General features: G+C 43.9%; 1 protein-coding gene across 1 annotated transcript in view; it reads left to right on the top strand.

Annotated features, from left to right (window-relative positions):
* LOC145410407 (CD109 antigen-like) overlaps positions 1-23,810 on the top strand; it is a 108,468-nt gene that overhangs the window by 20,698 nt on the left and 63,960 nt on the right. Inside the window, exons 2-3 of the mRNA XM_080280560.1 lie at positions 8,647-8,827; positions 18,961-19,129. Coding sequence (XP_080136686.1) covers positions 8,647-8,827; positions 18,961-19,129 — 350 coding nt within the window. The remainder of the gene's footprint in view (positions 1-8,646; positions 8,828-18,960; positions 19,130-23,810) is intronic.

Genomic DNA, 23,810 nt, shown 5'->3' with positions numbered 1-23,810 from the left:
ATCAGATCAGTCATGGCTAAATTTAACTCTTTTTGCTACACAGGAAAGGTAAAGGTGTGGAATCAAAGCCTTTTAACACATTCAGTATAGCGGAGGAATTTCAGTGGTAGTTTATATTCTTGTCACTATAGGATGAGTTTATTTAGAGGTGAAATTGTAGAGTCTTTAGTAAATTGTTTGGCGTGTCTTGGAATGTTATATATCCAGTTTTTTTTTATGTTTTGAGGGATTTTGCTGATGTGCAGGTAGAACACATTATTAGTATGCATGTTTTTGTATGTTGTAGGTGGCGTGTAACAGGTAATTCTTCAGAGTCATATTCTGTGAATGAAAATACAACATTTACCCGAGTGTGGTGACTACTGAACCACTACCACCACCACCACCACCACCACCACCACACATCATCATCATCATCATCATCATCATCATCCTTACTCACACCCCAAAATAGGGTAAGGTAGGATCTAGAAACAAGTAGAAAGGACGAAAATGTTAAAATTGTCAACAGCCTACCCAGTAAATTAGGCCACACACTCATCCACACAGCATTACGGTCCGCGAAATCCTGGCTCCACCTCACAAGCCTAAACATCTGTACATGTTATTATTATTATTATTATTATTATTAATTTATTGTCCTTGCTGCTGCTGCTCTTTGTTATTACTATTATTATTTTACTATTATTATTATTATTATTATTATTATTATTATTAAGGGACCTAAAACTGAAGGTAAAAGCAAAAATTACAGCCACCACACAAAACTTACAAACGGAGGTGAGAGCATCGCCTCCTTCTTCCCCCTCCCCCTCCCGTGTGTGTGTGTGTGTGTGTGTGTGTGTGTGTGTGTGTGGTGGGGGATAATCAGTGAAGTCCTCGAAGTGGAAACTTTCTCTCACAAACACAAGTCCCCGAAAATGGCAGAGAATAAAGAAGTTTGGCTCGTGTTCGCGACTGCAGCACCACACACACACACACACACACACACACACACACACACACACACACACACACACACACACACACACACACACACACACACACACACACACACACACACACACACACACACACACACACACACACACACACACACACACACACACACACACACACACACACACACACACACACACACACACACACACACACACACACACACACACACACACACACACACACACACACACACACACACACACACACACACACACACACACACACACACACACACACACACACACACACACACACACACACACACACACACACACACACACACACACACACACACACACACACACACACACACACACACACACACACACACACACACACACACACACACACACACACACACACACACACACACACACACACACACACACACACACACACACACACACACACACACACACACACACACACACACACACACACACACACACACGCACGCACACACACACACACACACACACACACACACACACACACACACACACACACACACACACACACACACACACACACACACACACACACACACACACACACACACACACGGCGGTGGTGTGTTTGATATGAAAACGAGAAAGAAGCACGCGGGTGGAAATAACAACACTCCAGAGAAACCCAGTATTTTGACGATGATGATGATGATGATGATGATGAGGAGGAGGAGGAGGATAGTAATGATGAGGCGGAGGAGGAGGAGCAGGATAATGGTGATGATGATGAGGAGGATAATGATGATGATGATGAGGAGGAGGAGGAGGAGGACGGGGAAGAGAATGAAAATGAAATTGATGACGATTTTATTTAGTTTCTTTAATAGGAGGATATGTGTATTTCTTGCCATCACAATTTTTCTATTTTATTATTATTATTATTATTATTATTATTATTATTCACCTGTCGTAGTGAAGGTGTTAATGAAGGCTGAATCTAACCCCTCCAAATCGAAACGTCTCTCCTTCGCTAAAAGTAAATTGTCTGGAGATAACAACAGATAAATAAATAGATAGATAGATACATAGATAGATAGATTAATAAATAGATAAAAGGTCACCAGATTTATGAGGTTAATCCCAATCTATCCATCTGGTGTTAATCTATTGGTGGATGTATCAGTCTATCGTGGCTCCTGTCTGTCCACATTCCACTCGCTCGCTCCTATCTCCGCTCCACCTCACCCCTTTATCGCTCCACCTCCTGTATGACATCCCCTAACGCGTTATCTGTCGCTTTCTGTCCATTCGTCTGTCTATCCATCCATATTAGTATTTTCATTAGTCCATTGCTTTATTCATCCATTCATCTATTTGTCTTTGTTTAGTAATCTGTATGTCTGTCTGCCCATCTACCCATCCATCCACCCATCCCTCCTTCCCTCCCTCCTGCGTCCATTAATCCATCGGTATGTGTATCTATCAGCCGTACCTCCTATCTATCCACCTTCCACCCCGCTGCTCCTATTTCCACCTCACCCGTTTATCGCCCCACCTTCGTCATGTCACCCACCCTCTATCCAGTTCCTTGCCTATCCATCTATCGATTCATTTATCTATCCAGTAAACCAGCTAAGTAATTCTCGTAATTGCCCATCCATCCAGTCATCTATTTATCTCTCTGTCTATCTGTCTGTCTAATCTCTTAACTTTCTATCTGTCCATTTATCAATCCCGCTATCCATTACTAACTGAGCTGACTAGCCCATTGTACTCCTTGTCCATCCATCCATCCATCCGTCTATCTGTCCACCCATTAGTCTATTCATCCATCCATCCGTCTGTCTATCCTTCCATCCATCAGTCTATCCGTCCATCCACCCATCCATCCACGCAGTTGTTCATTCATCACATTATTCATCATATCTATCCCGGTACGTAATATCTATCTATTCATTGTATTGCATCGACCTGTCCATCCATCCACCTAACACCATTTTATTCCTGGTCCTTCCTTCCCCACCGTTCACTTACACACCATCCATTTTCCGTTTCAACCATCCACCCTGCATTCATCTTCAACCATTCATTGACCATTGTTTTTCCCTCCTCCATTTTGGCTTTGTATATCTGAAGTTTTTTTTTCTGCATTCTTTTGTATCCATCTGCCTTTTATTCAATTTCAACCATCCATCATCCATTCTGTTGCAACCATCCATCATTCATTCTGTTGCAACCATCCATCATTCATTCTATTGCATACATTCATATTCCATGTCTTTCAACCATCCATTCTGCATTCTCTTCCATCCATCCATCATTTATTCTGTTCCATCCATCCATCAATCCTCCATTCTCTTACAACCAACCATCCATCAGAGTACTGCAGCCACCCATATAATTTTTTACTGCAGTCATCCGTCCTCCACTCAGTTACAACCATCCACTCTGCGTTCACTCACATCCATCCATCTGCGTTCACTCACATCCATCCATCTGCGTTCATTCCTTCCATTCCATCCATCTGCGTTCATTCCTTCCATTCCATCCATCTGCGTTCATTCCTTCCATTCCATCCATCCATCAGGCATTCCATTTCAACCCAGCATTGCGTTTGAACCCCGCACTCAGCCTTGTGTCCGTCATCCACTCACTATTCTATATCTGCCGGCCGCCACCCCCCACCCAGCTCATATTTCAGAGGTAAGAGCGTGGATGTGTTGCCGATGCGAAGCGAAATTCCGACAGTCCTGGCTCGCTTGTGCCTCTCCTCTCCTCACCTCTCCTCTCCTCTCCTCTCCTCACCTCACCTCACCTCTCCTCTCCTCTCTTCTCTTCTCCTGTTCTCTTCTCTCCGTTCTTCTCTTCTAGTCTCTTCTCTCATCTCCTCCCATTTTGTCTCCTTTGCTCTGCTTTCCTCTTCTTTCCTCTCCTCTCTTCTCCTCTCTTTTTGTCTCCTTTGCTCTGTTTTCCTCTTCTCTCCTCACCTCTCCTCTCTTCTCTTCTCTTCTCTGCTTCTCTCTTCTCGTCTCTTTTTGTCTCCTTTGCTCTGCTTTCCTCTTCTCTCTTTTCCTGTCCTCTCGTATCGTCTCCTCTGTTTTCTCTCTCCTCTTATACTCTCCTCTCTTTTCTCCTCTTCTCTTTTATCCAGTTCTATCTTTTATCTTTTTTCGTCTCATATACTTTTATCTGTTTTCTCTTCTCTTCTCTCTTATCCTCTCCTGTTTCTTTCCCTTCTCTCTTATGCTCTCCTGTTTTCTCCTCTCTCCTCTCTTTTCTCTCCTCTCTTCTCATATCCTCTCCTCTCTTTTCTCTCTTTTCTTATCCTCTGCTCCTCTCTTATCCTCTCATCTGTTTTGTCTCTTCTCTTATCCTCTCCTCTCTTTTCTCTTCTCTCCATTCTTATCCTTTCCTCTCATTTCTCTCCTCTCTTATTCTCTCAATTCTTTTCTCTTCTTTCCTCTCTAATCCTCCCTTCTCTTTTTCTCTGCTACTGTACCATACTCTTCTCTCTTTTCCTCACCTCTCTTCTCTTTCTTCTCTCTTCTTACATTTGCTCGCGTTGTACCTCCCACTCTTTTTTCTCTCTTTTTTCTCTCTTCTCCCCTCTCTTCTACACTCCTCATCCCTACTGTTATCTTATTTTCCTTCCCCTTCCGACATCGGGTTCGCTCTGTGTATCTCTCCTCTTCTCTCTCTCTCTCTCTCTCATCCATAATTAACATGACCAGGGTTTAGTCCTATTCGGAACTAATAAGACTGACCGTGATTTACATGAAGTGTTCCAGCTAGAGAGAGAGAGAGAGAAAGAAAGGGGGGTGGGAGGGAGGGGAGGGAGGTAGGAGAACAGAAAAGAACAGAGGTACGACTAGAGGAGGAGGGGAAATACCTAGGTCACATAAACCATAAAGTCCTTTCATGGTGGTCTGCCTGTACTGTAGTGTAAATGGTGTATGTATGTATGTAAGGTATATTGTGTGTGTGTGTGTGTGTGTGTGTCCTGGTATAGATTACGGAAGTGTGAAAACAGCAGCTGCTTAGGAGGCTATTCTTCCTGCTCTAAATCCTCGCGCCATTACCCGTACCGGAAAATAAGTTTGCAAGAGTTCGTGTTACGACTAAACTCCTTGAACGATTTTTATAGAAACTGGTGTGAGTCGTACTATAAGGAAAGCAACTAATGACGCGGTAATATAGTCAACTGATTAACGAAGCTGTCTCTTACCTCCGCAGTCTATCCTGAAGCTGAATAAAATCACCTGGGGCTGGGAAGAATATATTTTTAAAAGTTGTGATGGTAGTGAAGGAGTAAAATAGTCTCTTGTGCGTTATTTATATGTTTTTGATGTGGCCGTGGTTTGCATAAATGACGTGCGGGAGGATATTAACGTGTCGTGTGCAGAGATGAACTGGGCGGCAGAGAAAAAAGGAAAATAAAGAGGAGCTTAGGAGTTTTCTTACCCCCGCCCCCCACCTTAATGCGGTCATCAGTTTTATTTTGTTTATTTGTGTGTGTGTGTGTGTGTGTGTGTGTGTGTGTGTGTGTGTGTGTGTGTGTTTTATTATATTCGGAAGGTCTTTTGTACGTAAGACTAAATCCAACCCTTCCTCTTCCAAGTCTGTCCTTAGCTGAGTAAAATCGTCTTATTAGGGTAGAATATAACGTGAAGTAGATCATCAGAGTGAAGAGGTTCCCATATATCAACCCCTTCAGTACGTTGACGGCTTCAGGATAATACCAGAAATATTCCAGGGGTGTAATGGTCACAGAGGGTATTATGCAAGGATATACCAGGCGATTTTATTCAGCTGTGGGGAAGTTATGTTAAAGGATCAAGGGGATGGGAGTTGAAAATTGAGGTGGTGTAGGAGAGAGAGAGAGAGAGAGAGAGAGAGAGAGAGAGAGAGAGAGAGAGAGAGTTGATGAAAGGATTTTTATTTTAGCTTGTTAAGGGTAGGTGAATGGAAGGACTCTCTCTCTCTCTCTCTCTCTCTCTCTCTCTCTCTCTCTCTCTCTCTCTCTCTCTCCCCACCACTCTGACAAATTACTTAGGTGGCCAGGTAACATTACAACACACAGGTTAATTAAGGCCACAGGTGCATTGGGTTAAAATGTACTTATTAAAGCGAATTGATCACCTTTGTTTTAATTCGCCCGAGTGGTTGAGAGAGAGAGAGAGAGAGAGAGAGAGAGAGAGAGAGTTGTAGGGTTGAAAATATGTAGCCGACTAACGTAACTGTGTGTGTGTGTGTGTGTGTGAGAGAGAGAGAGAGAGAGAGAGAGAGAGAGAGAGAGAGAGAGAGAGAGAGAGAGAGAGAGTAATTTAGTGAAAGTGAGTCGGAATGAGACAAAACCATCAGGGAGAGAGAGAGTGAGAGAGAAACGTGGACAGTCATAAAGAAATCAAATTAGAGAGAGGAGAGGGGATAAATGCAGTGCAGGAAGATGAGTGAGATAGTGGTGCCAATGTTGATGAAACCCTAATGAGAGAGAGGGAGGGAGGGAGAGAGAGGGAGGGAGAGAGAGGTAAGGACGTGATAATGAATGGAAAGTATGGAATAAAGAGAGAGATAAGGGGGAGGGAACAGATGAGGAAGACATAATGAGGGAGAGAGAGAGAGACGGGTGCTACCTTGGAGAAGCCTCTTACGCCACACAGAATTTGCCGGGATGGTCGATGGGAGCGTCCACCATCCACTCACTTGATGTAGTGTTACTTTTAGATGACTGCATTAAATAACCAGCCAAATTAGTTCTTGTAGTGGGTGGTAACTACATTGCTAGCTAGGCGCCTGGTGGTTTAGGGGGTTAGGGCGATTAAACCGGATGTGTCCCATAAGGGGTGGTTGGGGTTTATTTTTCATGTAATGCCACACATGGGCGAGCGACTGGTGACATTGGCTTTAAGTGTGAGGACTAATTAGCCAAGTCCCGGGTACCTACGCTAAATAGATAGTACCGGTAGATAGATAAACAGATAGGTAGATAGATAAAAGGAGTAGATATGTAGGGTAGATAGATAAATGGATTGGTAGGGTAGATAGATAGACGGACAAATGGATAGATAGGTTATTTGTTCCCCTTGTGTGGGTGGGATAGGAGACGATATCACATCCTACTTACCAACACACCTTAGCATTGTGTCGTTTGTTATTTATGTGATTTAAATACCCATATAGTATGCAGTAACAAAATAGAAGACAATTTGAGATGTAGTATGCAGGATTAAATCGCAGAGGAAGAGATGTTACGATATTTCCCAAAGCCACGTCTCTAAGCGTACCTCCTTTCGTCTACTAACATATACTCGCGAAATTAATTGGCTCAGACTGTAGGATTTTCTGCCTCCCTACGACACACTGGCCTTTGGTTCCTTCTTCCTTGCTTAAAAAAAATAAAAACATACTGGGCGGTAAAGGGTTAAGGACGGTTGCTATTGGGTTACAGGCAGTGCAGTGAAGGGAAACTAAACCAATTTCCCCTCCCTGTAATGAAGTTTCCCTGGATACCTGGCCAGGAGCGATTTATTCTTCCTCTTGAAATGTTGGTGCGTATTTTCCTTATTAAAATGTTGGTACCTGCTTTTTTTTCCCTGCTGAAATGTTGGAAATGTAGACGCAGCGGAATAGTAAACGAACTTTTGTCCTTGATTGTACTGTTCCTACTCAGCATCTCTCTCTCTCTCTCTCTCTCTCTCTCTCTCTCTCTCTCTCTCTCTCTCTCTCTCATATTACACCTTGACATTCTTTCGTATTTAATTATATGCTTTTAACATCGACTTAGTTTTTATCGGCAACACACAAGAGGTAGTGTGCAGAATAAATCGCTAAGGAAGAGGTGTTACGACATAATCAAGAACCACTAGGTATACAGCAGGAGAAACACTAAAACTCACAGCGTCCATACCTCCACTGTGAGCATCTCGGAACAGCATCGCCGGGAGTGAGATGGCTGAGATGAGTATGTTGATTGATTATTGCAACTGAACCTTCCGGCGCTACGGTGAAGGGCATTGCAGGGACATGTACAGTTACGGTGATGGACAAATTTTCCCTAACTGTTGTACTGTGACACGTGGGACAACGGTGACAGATAGAAATTCTTGTACTGTTCCACCTCGTCTGCTTTACACTTAGGGCAGCCTGTCACTTTCCTCCCTGACGCATCATATCAAAGAGAATCGCGTATGGACAGAGAAACATACCCAGATTCACTTTTTTTTTTTTTTTTTTTTTTTTTTTTTAATGGACAAAGAGACATACCCAGCTTCACCTGTTTTACTACGTCTACTTACGCAGGATATATCTCACTCTTCCCTGCGACGCATCATATCAGAGAGAATATCCCAATTCTATATACCAAGCCATTTTATGTACTTGCAGCCATGGAGGAGTGTGGAATATTTAGCGAAGTTTTGTTCCCGGCTAGACCATTTATTTTTGTATTTTTCCTGGCCACCACCACTAAGCACTTATTTCCTTACTTTCTTCATGTTTTCCAATAATGTATTCTAATATTTTAATAGTTCCGTGTCGTACTTTCCTTTATCTCGATCTTATTACCTGTCTCTGTATCTATCTGTCTATCCATTATCAGTCTGTATGTTTTTATACTTATCCGTCAAGCCAGCTATATTCTAAGTACATTATCTCCCCTGCATCTCTAACCAAACTCTCTCTCTCTCTTTCCTTGCAGACGGTACCTTGTAATCGCACCCCGTGTGGTGGTGGCAGGAGGGGTGTACCGTGCCGTGATCAACACCCTGCCCCCCGCACCCCTCCTGCAGGTACGCCTCGCCCTCCTGCACCATAACGTCAGGGTGGCAGCCGTGGAGCACCATTGTACCACCGATCGCCCGCAGGTCCTTGAGCTTATGGTACGTACCTTTTTCGTGGCTTGTTGTTCATGGTACTATTAGGCCTTACTCCAGTCTTCACGTTAAATCTTATATCTTCCCTCGCTTCTCCCTTCATTTCTTTCCTCACCCCTCCCCTCACTCCTCCCGTCACCCCTCCCCTCAGTCCTCTCGACACCCCTTCCCTCAGTCGTCCCATCACCCCTCCCGTTAATCCTCCCCTCACTTCTCCCATCACATTTCTCCTCACTTCTCCAATTACTGGAACTTCCCCGAACCTGGCATCCCTTCCGTGAATCCCTCAAACCCCCCAGAACCTTTCCTGAACCCCTCCTTGGCCCCTTCCAAATCCCTCTCAGAGCACCCAACCCTCTCTCAACTCCCTCCGAATCTTTTTCTGAACCCCTTTCGAATCCTTTCTGAATCCCTTGAACTTCCCTCTGAACCCCCTCCAACCACCATCTGAATCACCTAAACCCCTCGCAGTATCCTACCTGAACCTCTACCAGAACTCTTCCTGAACCCCTGCTTGACCTCATCTGAACCCCCCCGAACCCTTTCCTAAGCCCCATGTGAACCCCTTCCCTAACCCCTCAAAGAATCCTTGACCTCCTCTGGACCCCTTCGTGAACACACTGAATCCACTGAACCCTCCCTGAACCCCTTTGAATCCCTCCTTAAACTCTCACTGAACCCTTTCTTGACCCTCTCTGAACCCTACACAGAACTTTCTCCGAACCTCCCCGAATCTCTCCCAGGACCCTTAACCCCCTCTGAACCCTCCATGCCCCATCCAGAACCCTCCATGAACCCCTCACTTCCTCCAAACCCCACCCAGAACTCTCCTTGAACCCTTCCTGTACCCCCTGCACCCGTTCCCATCACTTCTCCCCTCACTAACCCTCAGCCACCACACTCCTCCCCTCAATTAATAGCCCCATTTTTAGCCCAATATACATTTCCGCCCACCTCAGAAAAAAAGAAAAAAAAAATCTGTCAACAGTTATTTAGGATGTATTAGTTATCGGATTCCTATCAGGCCCCGTGACATATTTTCCGGGGACACAGTTTGCCGAGATCAATGAAATGTTTACAAAATTCCCGCGCCCGGTAAACGGCTGGGTGGGGGAAAAATAACTGTCAGTATAAAACACTGACTCGAACAAAGGAAATAGACGTTGAAAAGATAAGCCGGGGAAAATATTTGAAGGGGAGGAGAGCAGGGATAAATTGTGTATAAAAATTTTTGGAGGGAAAAAGAGTGGAGGTTTTGGGGGCGGGCGGGAGCGACTCCGCCTGCCAGACGTACGAGTAAAGATGGCGCCAGGCAACACTGCCATAATTCACTTTTATTTCCACTCCAGCGAACCAGCGCGTTTAGTGATACTTCCTTAGGTAAAATCCCTGCTGAAGTACCGTTTACTTTTTTTATATACGGTAATGAGGTAGCTGAATATGTTGGAAGATTATGTACGAAGGTTTTGTTATTATTATTATTATTATTCTATTTTCGAATTCTGAGCAACAGAGGAGATCTTGTAGTACCTCTTCTTCAGCGATTTATTTTACATATTACAGCTTTTATCCTTTAGTTGCTGTGGCCAGCTGTGTGTATACTAGAAATATTTAAACAGTAAAAGACAATATCAAGGTGTAATAGGCATAATAAGTCGCTGAGAAAAAAGTGCTACCATCTGCAATTCGGCCTTTAGTTTTGTGTCCGTATTTGAGGTGGTATGGGAGGCTTCGTAGCACTTGTTTTTATAGCGATTTATATTGTGTACTGCCCATAACCTCGTTCTGTTGATATTGTTGTAATATCAAGCTTTGCATTACTAACACACAAGGTGATATTGAAGTATAATGTGATAAATAAATCGCCAAGAAGAAGAGGTTGCGAAATCTCAAAAGCCGCATAGAATACTGCTGTTATTATTATTATTATTATTATTATTTTTTTTTATTTATTTTTTTTTTTGGGGGGGAGTGTTGGTGGGTGTAAGCAGACTTTGCATCATTAACATAAAGAATTATACTGCAGTGTGACATGCAAAATAAATCGCTTAGAGGAAGGGGTTACGAAAAGTTATAATACGGTGAGCGGTAGAGAAGCAGGTGAATGTTATCGCTTTCCGCTACGTTCGCGGAAATGATAATATACTCTCTCTCTCTCTCTCTCTCTCTCTCTCGATTTTGGTTTTGTGTGTGGTGGTGGGTAGGCGAGTGCTTTCATATAGCCAATTATTAGGTTTGGAGACTTTGTGTTGTGATATTGACAGTCATAACGAGATGAGAGTGGAGGTTTACACACACACACACACACACACACATTCTCTCTCTCTCTCTCTCTCTCTCTCTCTCTCTCTCTCTCTCTCTCTCTCTCTCTCTCTCTCTCTCCAATAGCCAATCAAACAGCTCAGTCTGCTGGAGTGGGCTTGGGGAATTTGTCTAATTGTAGCTCAGAATACTTGGTAAATGAAGATGAGTTAGAATTATGCGTATTAACGACACGAGGAGCAAATGTTAAGGCCTACTTTTCCCCTTGAATACAGCACGAAACAGGCACTATCAAGGGGGGAAACAGACTTTATCCCTGAGTCCGACCGGCACGATAATCGAACTAGGAAGTTGATTTGAAGGGATGAAGAAGATTGATATATTAAAATCGTCTGTAGTATATTAAGTTTAGTGTGGCAGAGATTTTTGACATATTCCGTAACACAGTGGCTGAATGAAATAATACAACGGCTTTATATCCACTCCATACTACTTCTTCGTGACTAGCATCCTGCATCCTCTCCTTATTGGTTCTTCGTGACTAGCATCCTGTATCCTCTATTACCTCTTCGTGACTAGCGTCCTATATCCTCTATTACTTCTTCGTGACTAGCATCCTATATCCTCTATTACTTCTTCGTGACTAGCATCCTATATCCTGTATTACTTCTTCGTGACTAGCATCCTATATCCTCTAGTACTTCTTCGTGACTAGCATCCTATATCCTCTGTTACTTCTTCGTGACTAGCATCCTGTATCCTTTATTACTTCGTGAATAGCATCCTGTATCCTCTCCTTAGTGGTCCTTCGTGACTAGTATCCTATAGCCTCTTTTACTTCTTCGTGACTAGCATCCTATTCTAGTGTTAAGCTGTTGGAACTCAGAAATCTGGGTAGAGATAGTAATTGTTCGCATAAAGTGATCAGAATTTAATCAAGGCAGTGTAAGGTCAAAGGTCATTGTCTCCTAATAATCACGCAAGAATCTTTAAAATACACAGAGAGAGAATATTAATAATTAGGTAAAATACAAAGAAAAACAATATAAAATAGTGTTCTTAACCAGGTAAAATAGAAAAGGATAAAAAAACACTAAGTAATTCGCAAAATCATAAATCATCCTTCAGATGGGCTTTATTGCGAACTCTGTACTCTTTTGCTGTAACTTTGCGAACTCTATACTCCCTTTGCGCTAACTTTGCGAACTCTATACTCCCTTTGCTGTAACTTTGCGAACACTATACTCACTTTGCTGTAACTTTGCGAACTCTATACTCCCTTTGCTGTAACTTTGCGAACTCTATACTCCTCTTGCTGTAACTTTGCGAACTCTATACTCCCTTTGCTGTAACTTTGCGAACTCTATACTCCTTTTGCCGTAACTTTGCGAACTCTATACTCCCTTTGCCGTAACTTTGCGAACTCTGTACTCCTTTTGCCGTAACTTTGCGAACTCTATACTCCCTTTGCTGTAACTTGACCTAAAATTGCCCTATCTCCAGCTTGAACAGTGAGTTGTAGCAGTAGAATAAAGCTAGAATATGGTGCTAGTCATGAAGAAGTGCTATGAGAAGGATGTAGAGCATAGTATTGTTTTAATCCACGTGAAATAAGCTGCAGAAGGAAACTCTGGACCAAGTTAAGGTGAAGGACCTGTAGTATCCATAACCTGAACGATAAATAGTAAGGCAGTGAACAGTGACTGCGGAAATGCAGTGATGTGGTGTACGCAACTCAAGATACTTTTTTGGAATATTTCGTCAGCGCTTCATAAATCGTCGACTAAAAAGAGATGCGATAATCCTGACGGCAGGGGTACAGTCGTGATAAATGGTTTCTAGACTCAGTTAACTTTAGCAAGATATTTTTTTTACCCTATTTTCACTATTGCATGTGGTGATAGTCAAGAGGAAGTGCTGTGGAAGGGATGCAGAGCCGTAGTATTGTCTTATTCTGCCACCGAGCTACAAGGAATAAGCTACACAAGGACGAAAATCTCCGCCTAGTTAAAATAATGAGCTGTGGTGAATTATTGCAGTTTGAGAGTCAGGCCTCTTGGTTAGGTTAGTAGATTAGGGTAGAGTAGGTTAGGTAAGGTAGTTTAGGTAGACAGTGTTAGGTAGGTTGTTAGGTTTGGTTAGGATAGGGTAGATTAGATGGGCTAGGTCGGTTAGGTACAAAAAGTTTAGGTAGACTAGCCTATGTTTGTTAGAAAAAAAAAAAAAAAAGCTTGAATATCGGAAACTGCAAATTTACCGTTTCTGCCTCATCCTGTTCAGAAGGCGAGTTGATTCCAGGGGTGTTTCTGCACGACAGCTCACCTTGGTAACGCACAAACGAACACACAACCTAACTGATGAACTAATGCAGCCCAACACTAGGTGGGCTGTCGTAAGGAAACACTGCTGGATGTATCTACTCGTAGCTCTCCATATCACGATCGTCCACTCTCCCAAACGAAGGAGTCCAAACGAGAAGATATATATGTTTCCCAGGTGCTAGGTGTGCTGACCCGGCCTCATGCATTCTTTAACACTGTACCTCCCCTTTGCGTCCCCCCTCTCTCTCTCTCTCTCTCTCTCTCTCTCTCTCTCTCTCTCTCACACACACACACACACACACACACATCACTTCTTCACATATAATACACCACTTCTGCACACACACACACACACACACACACACACACACACACACACACACACCACTTCTGCACACATATATACACCACTTCTCACACACACACACACACACACACACACACGGCGGTAACAGCGAGGTGCGACCCAAAATGTTCCCGGACACAGTTTTCACACTTCATTCCCGACTTTTGGAAGGAGGGTCGGGTCGGGTCCCTGCCTCATGATTCTTCCTCTCGCTCTCACTCGCTCTTTTTTGCTCTCTCTCTCTTTTTTATACTCTCTCCGCTGATGTTTCCTCTTTTCTTTGTTCGGGCGTCCTCTCGCCTTTTGTTTGCTTGCTTGCGTCTTGCTGTCTGGCTTTCTTCATTTGTTTTTTGTTTTTTGTTTCTCGTGATGTTTCTTGTTTGCGCTTTCTCTTCCGTTGTTTGGTGTTCTCTCTCTCTCTCTCTCTCTCTCTCTCTCTCTCTCTCTCTCTCTCTCTCTCTCTCTCTCTCTCACCGCTGATTAATCCACGTCTTGCTTATTTTTACCTTGACCTTAAGAACCGCGGTAAATAAGCTGCTAAGGACAAACACATCTTCAGAGTTAAATTGAGTGAACCACAGTCTCAAGGCAAGTGTTAGCCCCTTCATTCCGGTGACGTATTTTGTACTTTATTAACATTGCCAGACGATTTTATTCAGCTTAGGGGAGGCTTCGAACTGGAGGGGTTGTAAAAATCGTCTGAAGTGAGGAAGAAGAAAAAACGAAACTCCTTTTACTCAAACTATACTCCTTTCACTCTTTCCTGGCTCAGAATTACACTAGGATATGGTGCTAGTCACGATGAAGTGCTATGAAAATGATGTTGGGTTGTAGTATTATCCTTTTCTGCCACTTAGCTGCGGGAAATAAGCTACAGAAGGACTAGAGTTTACGCCAAGTTAAAGTGAACGACGTATTGTAAAACTGAATGATAATAATAGAGACCATTACCCCAGCCTTGACATGAGTGTTTTTGCTACTGTACCATCTTTCTCTTTTCGTTCTGTCTCTTTTTTCTTTAATTTTTTTCCATTCTTTCATTTTTCTTTCGTATCTGACAATGATCCCTAACCCCTCTCACTTGACTCTGGCTTGGTGTAGTCAGCTTGGAAGATTATTTTTACTAGTTAGAAAGGAAACTCATTGTTATAACCAAGTCTGATCGAATTTCATGCAACTTAGACTTGATAGTTATGGGAGTGGCCCAGCTCTGTCAAGTGAAAACAATCCTGCTCTAAATAAATAAATAAATAAATAAACATGCAAATAAAGATATAGATGAGTAAATAGATTGATTGATTGATAGACAGATAGATAAACAGAGGATGAAATAGCAGGTGAATTGACGTGGATGTGGGTAAATTGACCTAATGGAGCCGAAATGGATGTGAAGGGCCGGAATGGACCTCGACTGACCAGCTCCTAATAAAATAAAATAAATCCAGAAAACAAGATGATAAAGTTTTACTCTTTTGTTGTCACGATTTGGCTCAGTTTCTTTTGCTTTTATTATTTTATTATTTGGTCTTATGGCTGTTTCTTTTTGTTTCCTTTATTCGTTTCCATTTCGGTCTTTTGCTGAATTTCCTTTGCTCTGTTATATCATTTTCTTTATATATTCTCTGTCTTAGGTTCTTTCTTTCTTTCATCCTTCGGTCTTCCTTTCTTCACACCTCTGTTTATTCTTTCGGACTCCTTCCTGGTCTTCTTTCTTCCTTCCTACTCTGTCATCTTCTAATCTTTTCTTTACAGCCCTGACCATCCTGTCTTCCCATTATTTTTCTTCCTTTTCTCACAACTCTTTCTTCCTTCCTCCTTTCTTTCATTCTTCCCCATGTGTTCATTCCTTCTTCCTTATCTTCATTCCTCACTTCCTTCTTCCTTTCCTTACGTCTCTGTCTTTCCTCCTCCTTTCTTCCTTCCTTCCTCCTTTTTTCATTCTTCCCCATGTGTTCATCCCTTCTTCCTTCTCTTCATTCCTCACTTACTTCCTCTTTCTTTTCCTTTCATCTCTGTCTTTCCTCCTTCTTTCTTCCCTCCTGTCCTTCCCTCCTTCCTTTCCTTTCATCTCTGTCTTTCCTCCTTCTTTCTTCCCTCCTGTCCTTCCCTCCTTCCTTTCCTTTCATCTCTGTCTTTCCTCCTTCTTTCCTCCCTCCTGTCCTTCCTTCCTTCCTACCTCTTTTGTTCATTCGTTCGTTATACTCCTCAACTTTTCTCAGTCTCTCCTCTTTTGCTGCTTCTCCCCTCCTCCCCTCGCACCCTTTTTCCGTACTCCTCCCTTTTATAGTTCTTTTCTCTCTCCCTTCCTTCATTTTTTCTTCCTTATTCTTGCGTCACTTATTTTTCATCGTATCTGCAATATTTCCTTCTCTCTCCTTTGTCCCTCCTTCACACTTCATTCTCTCTCTCTCTCTCTCTCTCTCTCTCTCTCTCTCTCTCTCTCTCTCTCTCTCTCTCTCTCCTCCTCCTCCTCCTCCTCCTCCTCCTTTTCTTCTTCTTCTTCCTATCTTTCTTCTTCCTTCCCGTTTTGCTTTCTCTGTTCCGTATTCTCTCCCTTTCTCTTCTCTCCCTCCATACCTACTTCATTTTGTCCTTCCTTTATAACTTCAGCCATCGTTTCCTCTTACACTTGCCGTTTCATCCTCCCTTCATCTCTCTCTCTGTCATCCTCCCTTCCTCTCTCCTCTCTTCTCTTTCCTCCTGTTTTATTATTCTCCCTTCCATTGTTTCTTCCTCTCATCCTACCTTCCGTTTTTCCTTGTGTCTTCCTTCCTTCTTACCTTTCTTCCCTCCCTTCTTTCCCCCCCTCCCTCCCTCCTTCTTTCCTTCCTTCTTTCCATCTTTCCTTCCTTCTTTCCATCCTTCCTTCTTTTCATCTTTCCGTCCTTCTTTCTTTCCCTCCTTCCTTCCTTCCTTCCTTCCTTCCCTCCCTCCCTCCCTCCCTCCCTCCCTCCCTCCCTCCTTCCTTCCCTCGTTTCCTCCCTGTGCAACATTTTCTAGTTTAATCCTCACAAGTCACCCCTCCAGCATAGTCGCACTGGCTCCGATCTCTCTCTCTCTCTCTCTCTCTCCACCGTTTCATCTCATCCTTCCCTTCATTCTGTCTTCCACTCCTTCCTTTTCTTCCTCCTGTCTTCTACACTTCTCTCCATATCATCCATTCTCTTCACATTGGTCTTTTTCCTCTCCTCTCCTTTTCTCTCCATCTCCTATCACCATTCCTCTATTTCTCCGCTTCTCTCCCTCCACTGTATATTCTTTCCCTCCATTCATTCTCCTTTCTCAACCTTTTTCTTCCATCATCCTGCTCATCTTCCCCTCCACCTCCCTCAGTGAAAATATAACCACTTCAAGAGGTGTCCCGTAAGCGATATAAATTAATCAGGAGGCAGTAGGAATAAGTAAATAAAAAAACGTCGTCGGGGTGAAAGGGGTAACTCTGGTCTTGTCCATCATTATAGGAGAAAAACGAAAATAAATCCTTTTTCACCTGAGGACATGATTACGTGGGGATTTAAACCAGGTAGATGCATTGGAGTGTTTGTATTGTATTGCTGTCCACCTCTCCCTTCATCCTATCTCAGTGCCATCCTGCCTTTCCCTCCCTCCTACTTCCCTTTCCACCCTTTCCCTCCCTCCCACTTCCCTTTCCACCCTTTCCCTCCCTCCCACTTCCCTTTCCACCCTGCTTCTATCTCATCATCCTACCTTTCTTTCCAGCCACCTACATCCTTCCTCCATCCTTTCATTCTCCGCCTTCCCCTCCATCTTCCTTCCCTTTCCATCCAACCTCTTTCCCCTCTGCCCAGCCTTTCCTTCCATTCTGCTTCCATCCCTTCATTCTATGCTCCTCCCCTTCATTCTGTCTCGTCATCCATCCCTCCATCCTTGGTCTCCTATTAATCCTTCTTGGCTCCTTCCCTCCCACCATCGCGTCTTTTCATCCTTGAACTCTGACCTGCCCTTCCTTTTAAGTCATGTGTCCCGCCTGTAAGCATTGTATGTGTCCTTCCCTTAACCCGCTGTATCATCTTAGGTCTTTAAATTACTCTTGTCTAACCTCAAAACGTCCTTCCTTTATGTGTCTTTCCTCCTAAACCATATGTCCTACGTGTCTTGTGTGTCCTTCCAGTTAACCGGCATGTCCTTCCCATTAAGCCCTGTGTCTTGCGTGTAAGCCCAATGTCCTGTCTTAAACAACTGTGTCCTTGTCTGGGTGACGATAACACACATATCCTTTCCTGCTCCTGTATACTGTGTCCTGCGTGTAAGTTTGTGTGTGTGTGTGTGTGTGTGTGTGTGTGTGTGTGTGTGTGTGTGTTTAATCGGTGTATCTTCCCATACTTTGTGTCCTGCCTGTAAATTTTCACTTGTCCTGCCTCAGTTTATATCTTTCCTGTAAGCCATGTGCCATTCCTGTGAATGTTTTATGTGTCCTGCCCATAAGCCAGTGTGTCCTCTCCTCTTAGCAATGTGTCCTGCGTGTCAGCCTTATCCTCGTAGTCCTTTAAATACCACATGTCCTGCCTCATTGTGTCCTTCCTGGTAGTCGTGTGTCTTGCATGTGTCCTTACGTGTGAGCTGTCTGTCCTCCATGTGTCCTTCCCCAGGGCAGCAGTGAAGGGCACTGCCGCTGAGACTGGAGACCAACCAGTGTCATTGCCTATTTGTATTATATTGTGTCCTGCCTCCTCCATATGTCCTACCTCAATATGTGTCCCTCCCTATAACTCGTGTGTCCTGCCTGCCAGATGGTGTATGTGTCCCCCCTTGTGAGCCATGTGTCCTGCCTACAAGCATGGTGTGTGTGTCCTTCCCTTATTGTGTCCTTTCATAATGTCCTTTTAAGCCTTATAGTGTGTCCAAACATTAAATCATTTTCTCTTTCTCTAGTTCTCTAAATCCCCTTTGTCCTACCTCACTGTGTCCTTCCCTGTAAGTGATATGTCCTTCCGGTAATCCTTTTTCGTGTACCCTTGCTGTCTTGTGCCCTGCCTGTAAGTGTTATTTGTCCACTCAGTCATATAAATATCACATGCCCTTCCTCAGTATGTCCTTCCCTTTAAGTCGTATGTGTCCTGCGTATAATCCATGTGTGTATCCTTCCTACCCTGTATCCTACTTGTGTGTCCTGTCATTTAAATCCCACATGTCCTTCCTTGTAATCCATGTGTCCTGCGTCTAATCCAGCTGCATGTGTCTTTCCGCAGGTCCCCCAGGGCAGCAGCAAGGGGGACTACCGACTGCGACTGGAGGGCAACGAACTGGGCGGTCTGGCAGGGTCCGCCTTTGTTAATGAGACCTGGTTGACGTACAGCCCAAAGACCACGACACTCCTGGTTCAGACCGATCGCCCCGTCTACAAGCAGGGAGACACAGGTGAGATAGACCGATAGATAGATAAATAGAGTGATAGATAGAGAGCGAGTTACTGTAGAAAGGTGGAGAAAGAGAGGGTTGGGTGAGATAGACTGATAGATAAGCAGGGTGATAGATAGAGAGCGAGATACTGCATTTAGGTGGAGAAAGAGAGGGTTAGGGATTGAGAGAGAGACCTGATTTGACGTACAGCCCAAAGACCACGACACTCCACAAGCAAGGCGACAGAGCTAAGATAGATAGATAAAGCTAGTAGATAGACAGATAGAGAGAGAGAGAGGGAGGGGAGGGTTGTTTGACTGGAATAAAAGTGGTGGTAAGTGATCAGAAGGGGTAGTTTGAGTCCACTTTTTTCTACATGCAACGAGATCAGAGATAGATGGGATGGGGGGGAGGGCAGACAGAGCTGGAGACGGTCTATAGAGAGAGAGAGAGAGAGGCTAGATTTCATTTGTGTTGGGAGCTGTGATTAATGATGAGAGAGAGGAGAGAGAGAGAGAGAGAGAGAGAGAGAGAGAGAGAGAGAGAGTTTCATCGTGTAGAAGCAGAGTTGGTGATCAGTGCTCGAGGAGGAGATGCGATTTTAGACCTCTTGTTACTTGTCCCCCGTGTGTGTGTGTATGTGTGTGTGTGTGTGAGAGAGAGAGAGAGAGCGTTTACATGTGTATGAGGGTGTGTGTGTGAGAGAGAGAGAGAGAGAGCGTTTACATGTGTGTGTGTGTGTGTGTGTGTGTGATGAAGGCAAACTGTGTGCATGGTGAGGTGGGCTGGACTCCATCACATAATAATTGAATGGACGCCCACCAGGAATATTATGCCGCTGCTTCCTCTGCCTCACCCACCTTCACCGCCCCCGACAGGTTGTGTGAGGGGTTGTGAGAGGTTGTGAGGGGTTGTGGGGATTTGTGAGAGGTTGCGAGGAGTTGTGAGAGGCTGTATCTGTGAGGTTATTTTTCTTTGGGGTTGTGAAGTTGTGTTTGTTTAAGATTGTGTGTGTTAAGGTTGTGGAGGAGAGGAAGAGGTTGTATTTGTAGGGGTGTGTGATTTTTGCTGTGGGGTTGTGAGAGGTTTTGGAAGGTTGTGAAAGGTTGTATTTGTGTTTGGTTGTGTGTGTTGGATATGTCGAAGGTTGTAGTGCTGAGAGGTTGTGTCTGTATACGTGTGTGAGGTTTCTTTGGGGTTGTGAGGTTGTGGGGGGCTGAGAGGTAGTGAGAGAATGTGTGTTGTGTTTTTCATAAAGTTGTAAGTGTTGTGGTAAGCGGTTTGAATTGTGTTTGGGGTTGTAAGAAGTTGTGTGGATGTTCCTGTGGGGTTGTGAGAGGTTGTATTTGTATAGGGTAGTGGGTTTTGTTGTGGGGTTGTGAATTGCTGTGTGATTGTGAGGTTGTATTTGGTTGTGGTATTTTTGTGGTTTTTTGATGTGTCTGCATAACGTGATGGATCTTGCCGTGGGGTTATGAGATGTTGTAGTTGTGTATTTTGCTGCATAGTTCTGAGGGGTTGTAGCTATAGGGTTGTGAGCTTTGGTTTGGGGTTGTCTGGGTGTTGTGATTTTGTGAAGTTGTATGTTTATAAGGTGAATATCCCGTGGGTGTTGTGAAAGGTTGTGTGTGCATATTGGGTTGTGAGTGGGTTTTGTGAAAGATTGTGACTTATTGGGGGGTTGTTGGGTGTTGTGGAATTGTTAGAGGTTATGTGAGGTTGTTATCCCATGTAAAGAAATCTCTGCCTCTTGCTCTTTTCGTCTCTAGCTAGGCAGATGTGTGGTTGTATTTATATGTTTGTGTGTGTTGGAGTGTATGTGTGTGTGTGTGTGTGTGTGTGTGTGTGTTGTGTGTATTTTGTGTGTAGGCTACTGTATATGTATGAAGGTATATGCTTATGTTCGTGGTGTGTGTGTGTGTGTGTGTGTGTGTGTGTGTGTGTGTGTGTGTGTGTGTGTGTGACTTAACTTACCCCAAACTTCAGTCCAAAGCGCGGACCGACTCCATCACATAATAATTGAATGGCGGCCACAGGAATATTATGTGACTATTCCAGGAGGTTGAGGGGCCGCTGGAGGTTGCGTGGGGGTTGTGCGGGGTCGGGAGAGGTTGTATGTGTACCTGTGTAGAGTTGTGAATGGCTGTGAGGTTGAGAGGTTGTGTCTCTATTGTGTTGTGTATATTTCAGTGGGTTTATTTGTATCTGTGTAGGGTTGTGAATTACTGTGAGGTTGTGAGAGGTTGTTTTTGACTCTGTATGGGGTTGTGGATGTTGCTGTGGGTGTTCTGAGGTTTTATTTGTACCTGTATTGGCTGTGAATCGCTATGAGGTTGTGAGGTTGTGTCTGTTTTTGGATTTGTATGTATTTTTATGGGATTTTGAGGGGTTGAGTAGGGTTGTAAATGTACATGCCTGTTTGTAAGTGTTGAATTGAGGTTGTGAAGAGTTGTGTGGGGTTGTGAAGTCCTGTTTGGGGTTTTAAGTTTTCTCTCGAGGTTATGAAGTGTAGTGTGAGGTTATGAAGAAGTAAATGTTAGTTGTTCCCAGTGGATTGTGAGTTTTGGTGTTGGGTTGTGAGGAGTGGTGTGGAGTCAGAGTTGTATAAGGCAAGGAATTATGCTTTGGGGTTGTGTGTCTTGCTGTGGGGTTGAGTGGGAGTATAAAGGGTTGAGTGTCGTGTTGTGGAATTGCGAGGGGTTATAGAAGATGTGAAGGGATGTGTGAGGTTATAGATGTTAGTGTGAGGTTATGAATACGTATGAGAGGTTGAATATTGACCAGAGTGTTTCATCACTAACCCCTTCACTGCGAGGACGTCTTTGTGCTATCTCCAGACGATTTTATGTAGTTTCAGGAGGGTTTTTCGAACAGGAGGGGTTAGATATATTTTTTCACTAACCCCTTTACGTCAGGAGGTCGTTCTTAAGGTGAGTAAAATCGTCTGGTGGTTGTCTGATTAAAAAAAAATAAATAAATAAATTAAAGTCATTGAGTGGAAGGAGTGCAATTATAGCCGACTTGTTTTCATCTGAAGGAACTGGACCGATGAATCTTAGTTATGAGGTAGGGATGAGTCTCCTTGGTTACTAGTCAGATCAGCCTTCCCAGTCTGACTACACCTGGCCTACACTTGAGCTGAAAGGAATTTGGGATCTTTGTCAGGTTAGAATAAATACTGTATAGCAACACTGTTTTATTGTTATCAGTATATTCTTTCTCTCCCTTCCCCTTTCCCTCCTCTCCCCCTCTCTATCCCTCCCTCCCTTACCTTCGTCCCTCCTTTCCTCCCTCATTCCCTCCTTTCTTCCTGGTTCTCCTTCATTTCCTCTGGGCCTCATTACTTCCCACGGCATTTCCTCTTTCTTACCTCCTCCCTCCCTTCCTCCCTCCCTTTCATCCCTCCCTTCCTCCCCCCTTTCACCCCTCCCTCCTTTCCAACCTCCTCTCCATCCCTCATTCCTTCCTCATTGATATTCCTCTCTTTCCTCGAGACTTGCGTTTCCTCGCATCCTCCATCGCATTTCTCATATTCCCTCCCACCCTTCCCTCCTTCCCTCACATCCCCCTCCCTCCTTCCCTCTTCCTTCACATCCCCTCCCTGCTACCCCTCCCTCCCTCTTTCTTCTCTTTTAACCTCCCCTCACTACCCCCTCCCCCCCCTTTTTTTTTTATAGGATGGTTAGTAAGTAAAGAAGAGGTTTGGTCTAGAAATAGTAAGTGAAACAGAAGAGTGGTATAGTTGTATGGTGTGTGTGTGTGTGTGTGTGTGTGTGTGTGTGTGTGTGTGTGTGTAATGTAATGTTAAGGGTAATTCTCTTGTCCTTTGCTACTCTGCTCCATCTGCTTTAACTTGGCCCAAAATTGCCATCTGTGCGTCTTGAATGTTGAGCTGTTAGAAAGTAGATAGGGCGCTAGTCACGAAGAAGTGCCATGGGAAGGATGTAGAATCGTGGGACCGTCGTATTCTGCCACTGAAATACGAAAAATAAGCCGGAAAGGGACGAAAATCTCTAAATCAAGGTGGACGAACCGGAAACTACGAGATGTGGAAAACTTTGGAGTGGAAAGACAGTATACGACTTTTCCAAATGTGGGTAAATTTCCTTCCTCTGAACACCACGTCACTATGCTTCGAGAAACAGACCTCTTTTCCCCTCCTCCTCCCCTCCCCGTCCCCCTCTCAAGTGTGGATGAGAGTACTATGATTCTTTCTCCGAGGTTTTCATCCTCTCCCAGCATGTTCCACGTAGCTCAGTGGCATAAAGTGACAATACTACAGCTCTGCAACCTTTCCTTAGCACTTCTTTGTTACTAGCACCATATTCTAGTGTTAATCTGTTGTTCGAGTTGTGCTCCAATAGACGAATTTAAGTGTTTCGTTGCCTTGTACAACTATAGTCGACTTGTTTTCACCCAAAGGAACTGAACCACTGCCACAACTTGAATTCCAAGTCGTGATTACTTTAAATTCGATGACCCTTAACTGTGAGGCAGGAAAAAAATCTCCTTGGTTACTTTTCAGATCAGCCTCTCCTGTCTGTCAATAACTGGCCATCAACTGAGCTGAAAGGGATTAGTATTTTTTCTCAGGTTAGGTCGCGTCCACATCAACCGCTTGCTGGTGCGGCTGGGAGTTCTGTATCACTGCAACCAATAAAAGTTCTCGCCTGCTGTCTCCCTCACCAGCAAGTTTTTG

This window comes from Coenobita brevimanus, chromosome 85 (assembly GCF_032717465.1).
Source record: "Coenobita brevimanus isolate Jiangsu-jjx chromosome 85, ASM3271746v2, whole genome shotgun sequence".
NCBI classification, from domain to species: domain Eukaryota; kingdom Metazoa; phylum Arthropoda; class Malacostraca; order Decapoda; family Coenobitidae; genus Coenobita; species Coenobita brevimanus.
Note: the sequence above shows the minus strand (reverse complement) of the source record. Positions and strands in the feature narration are given on the sequence as shown.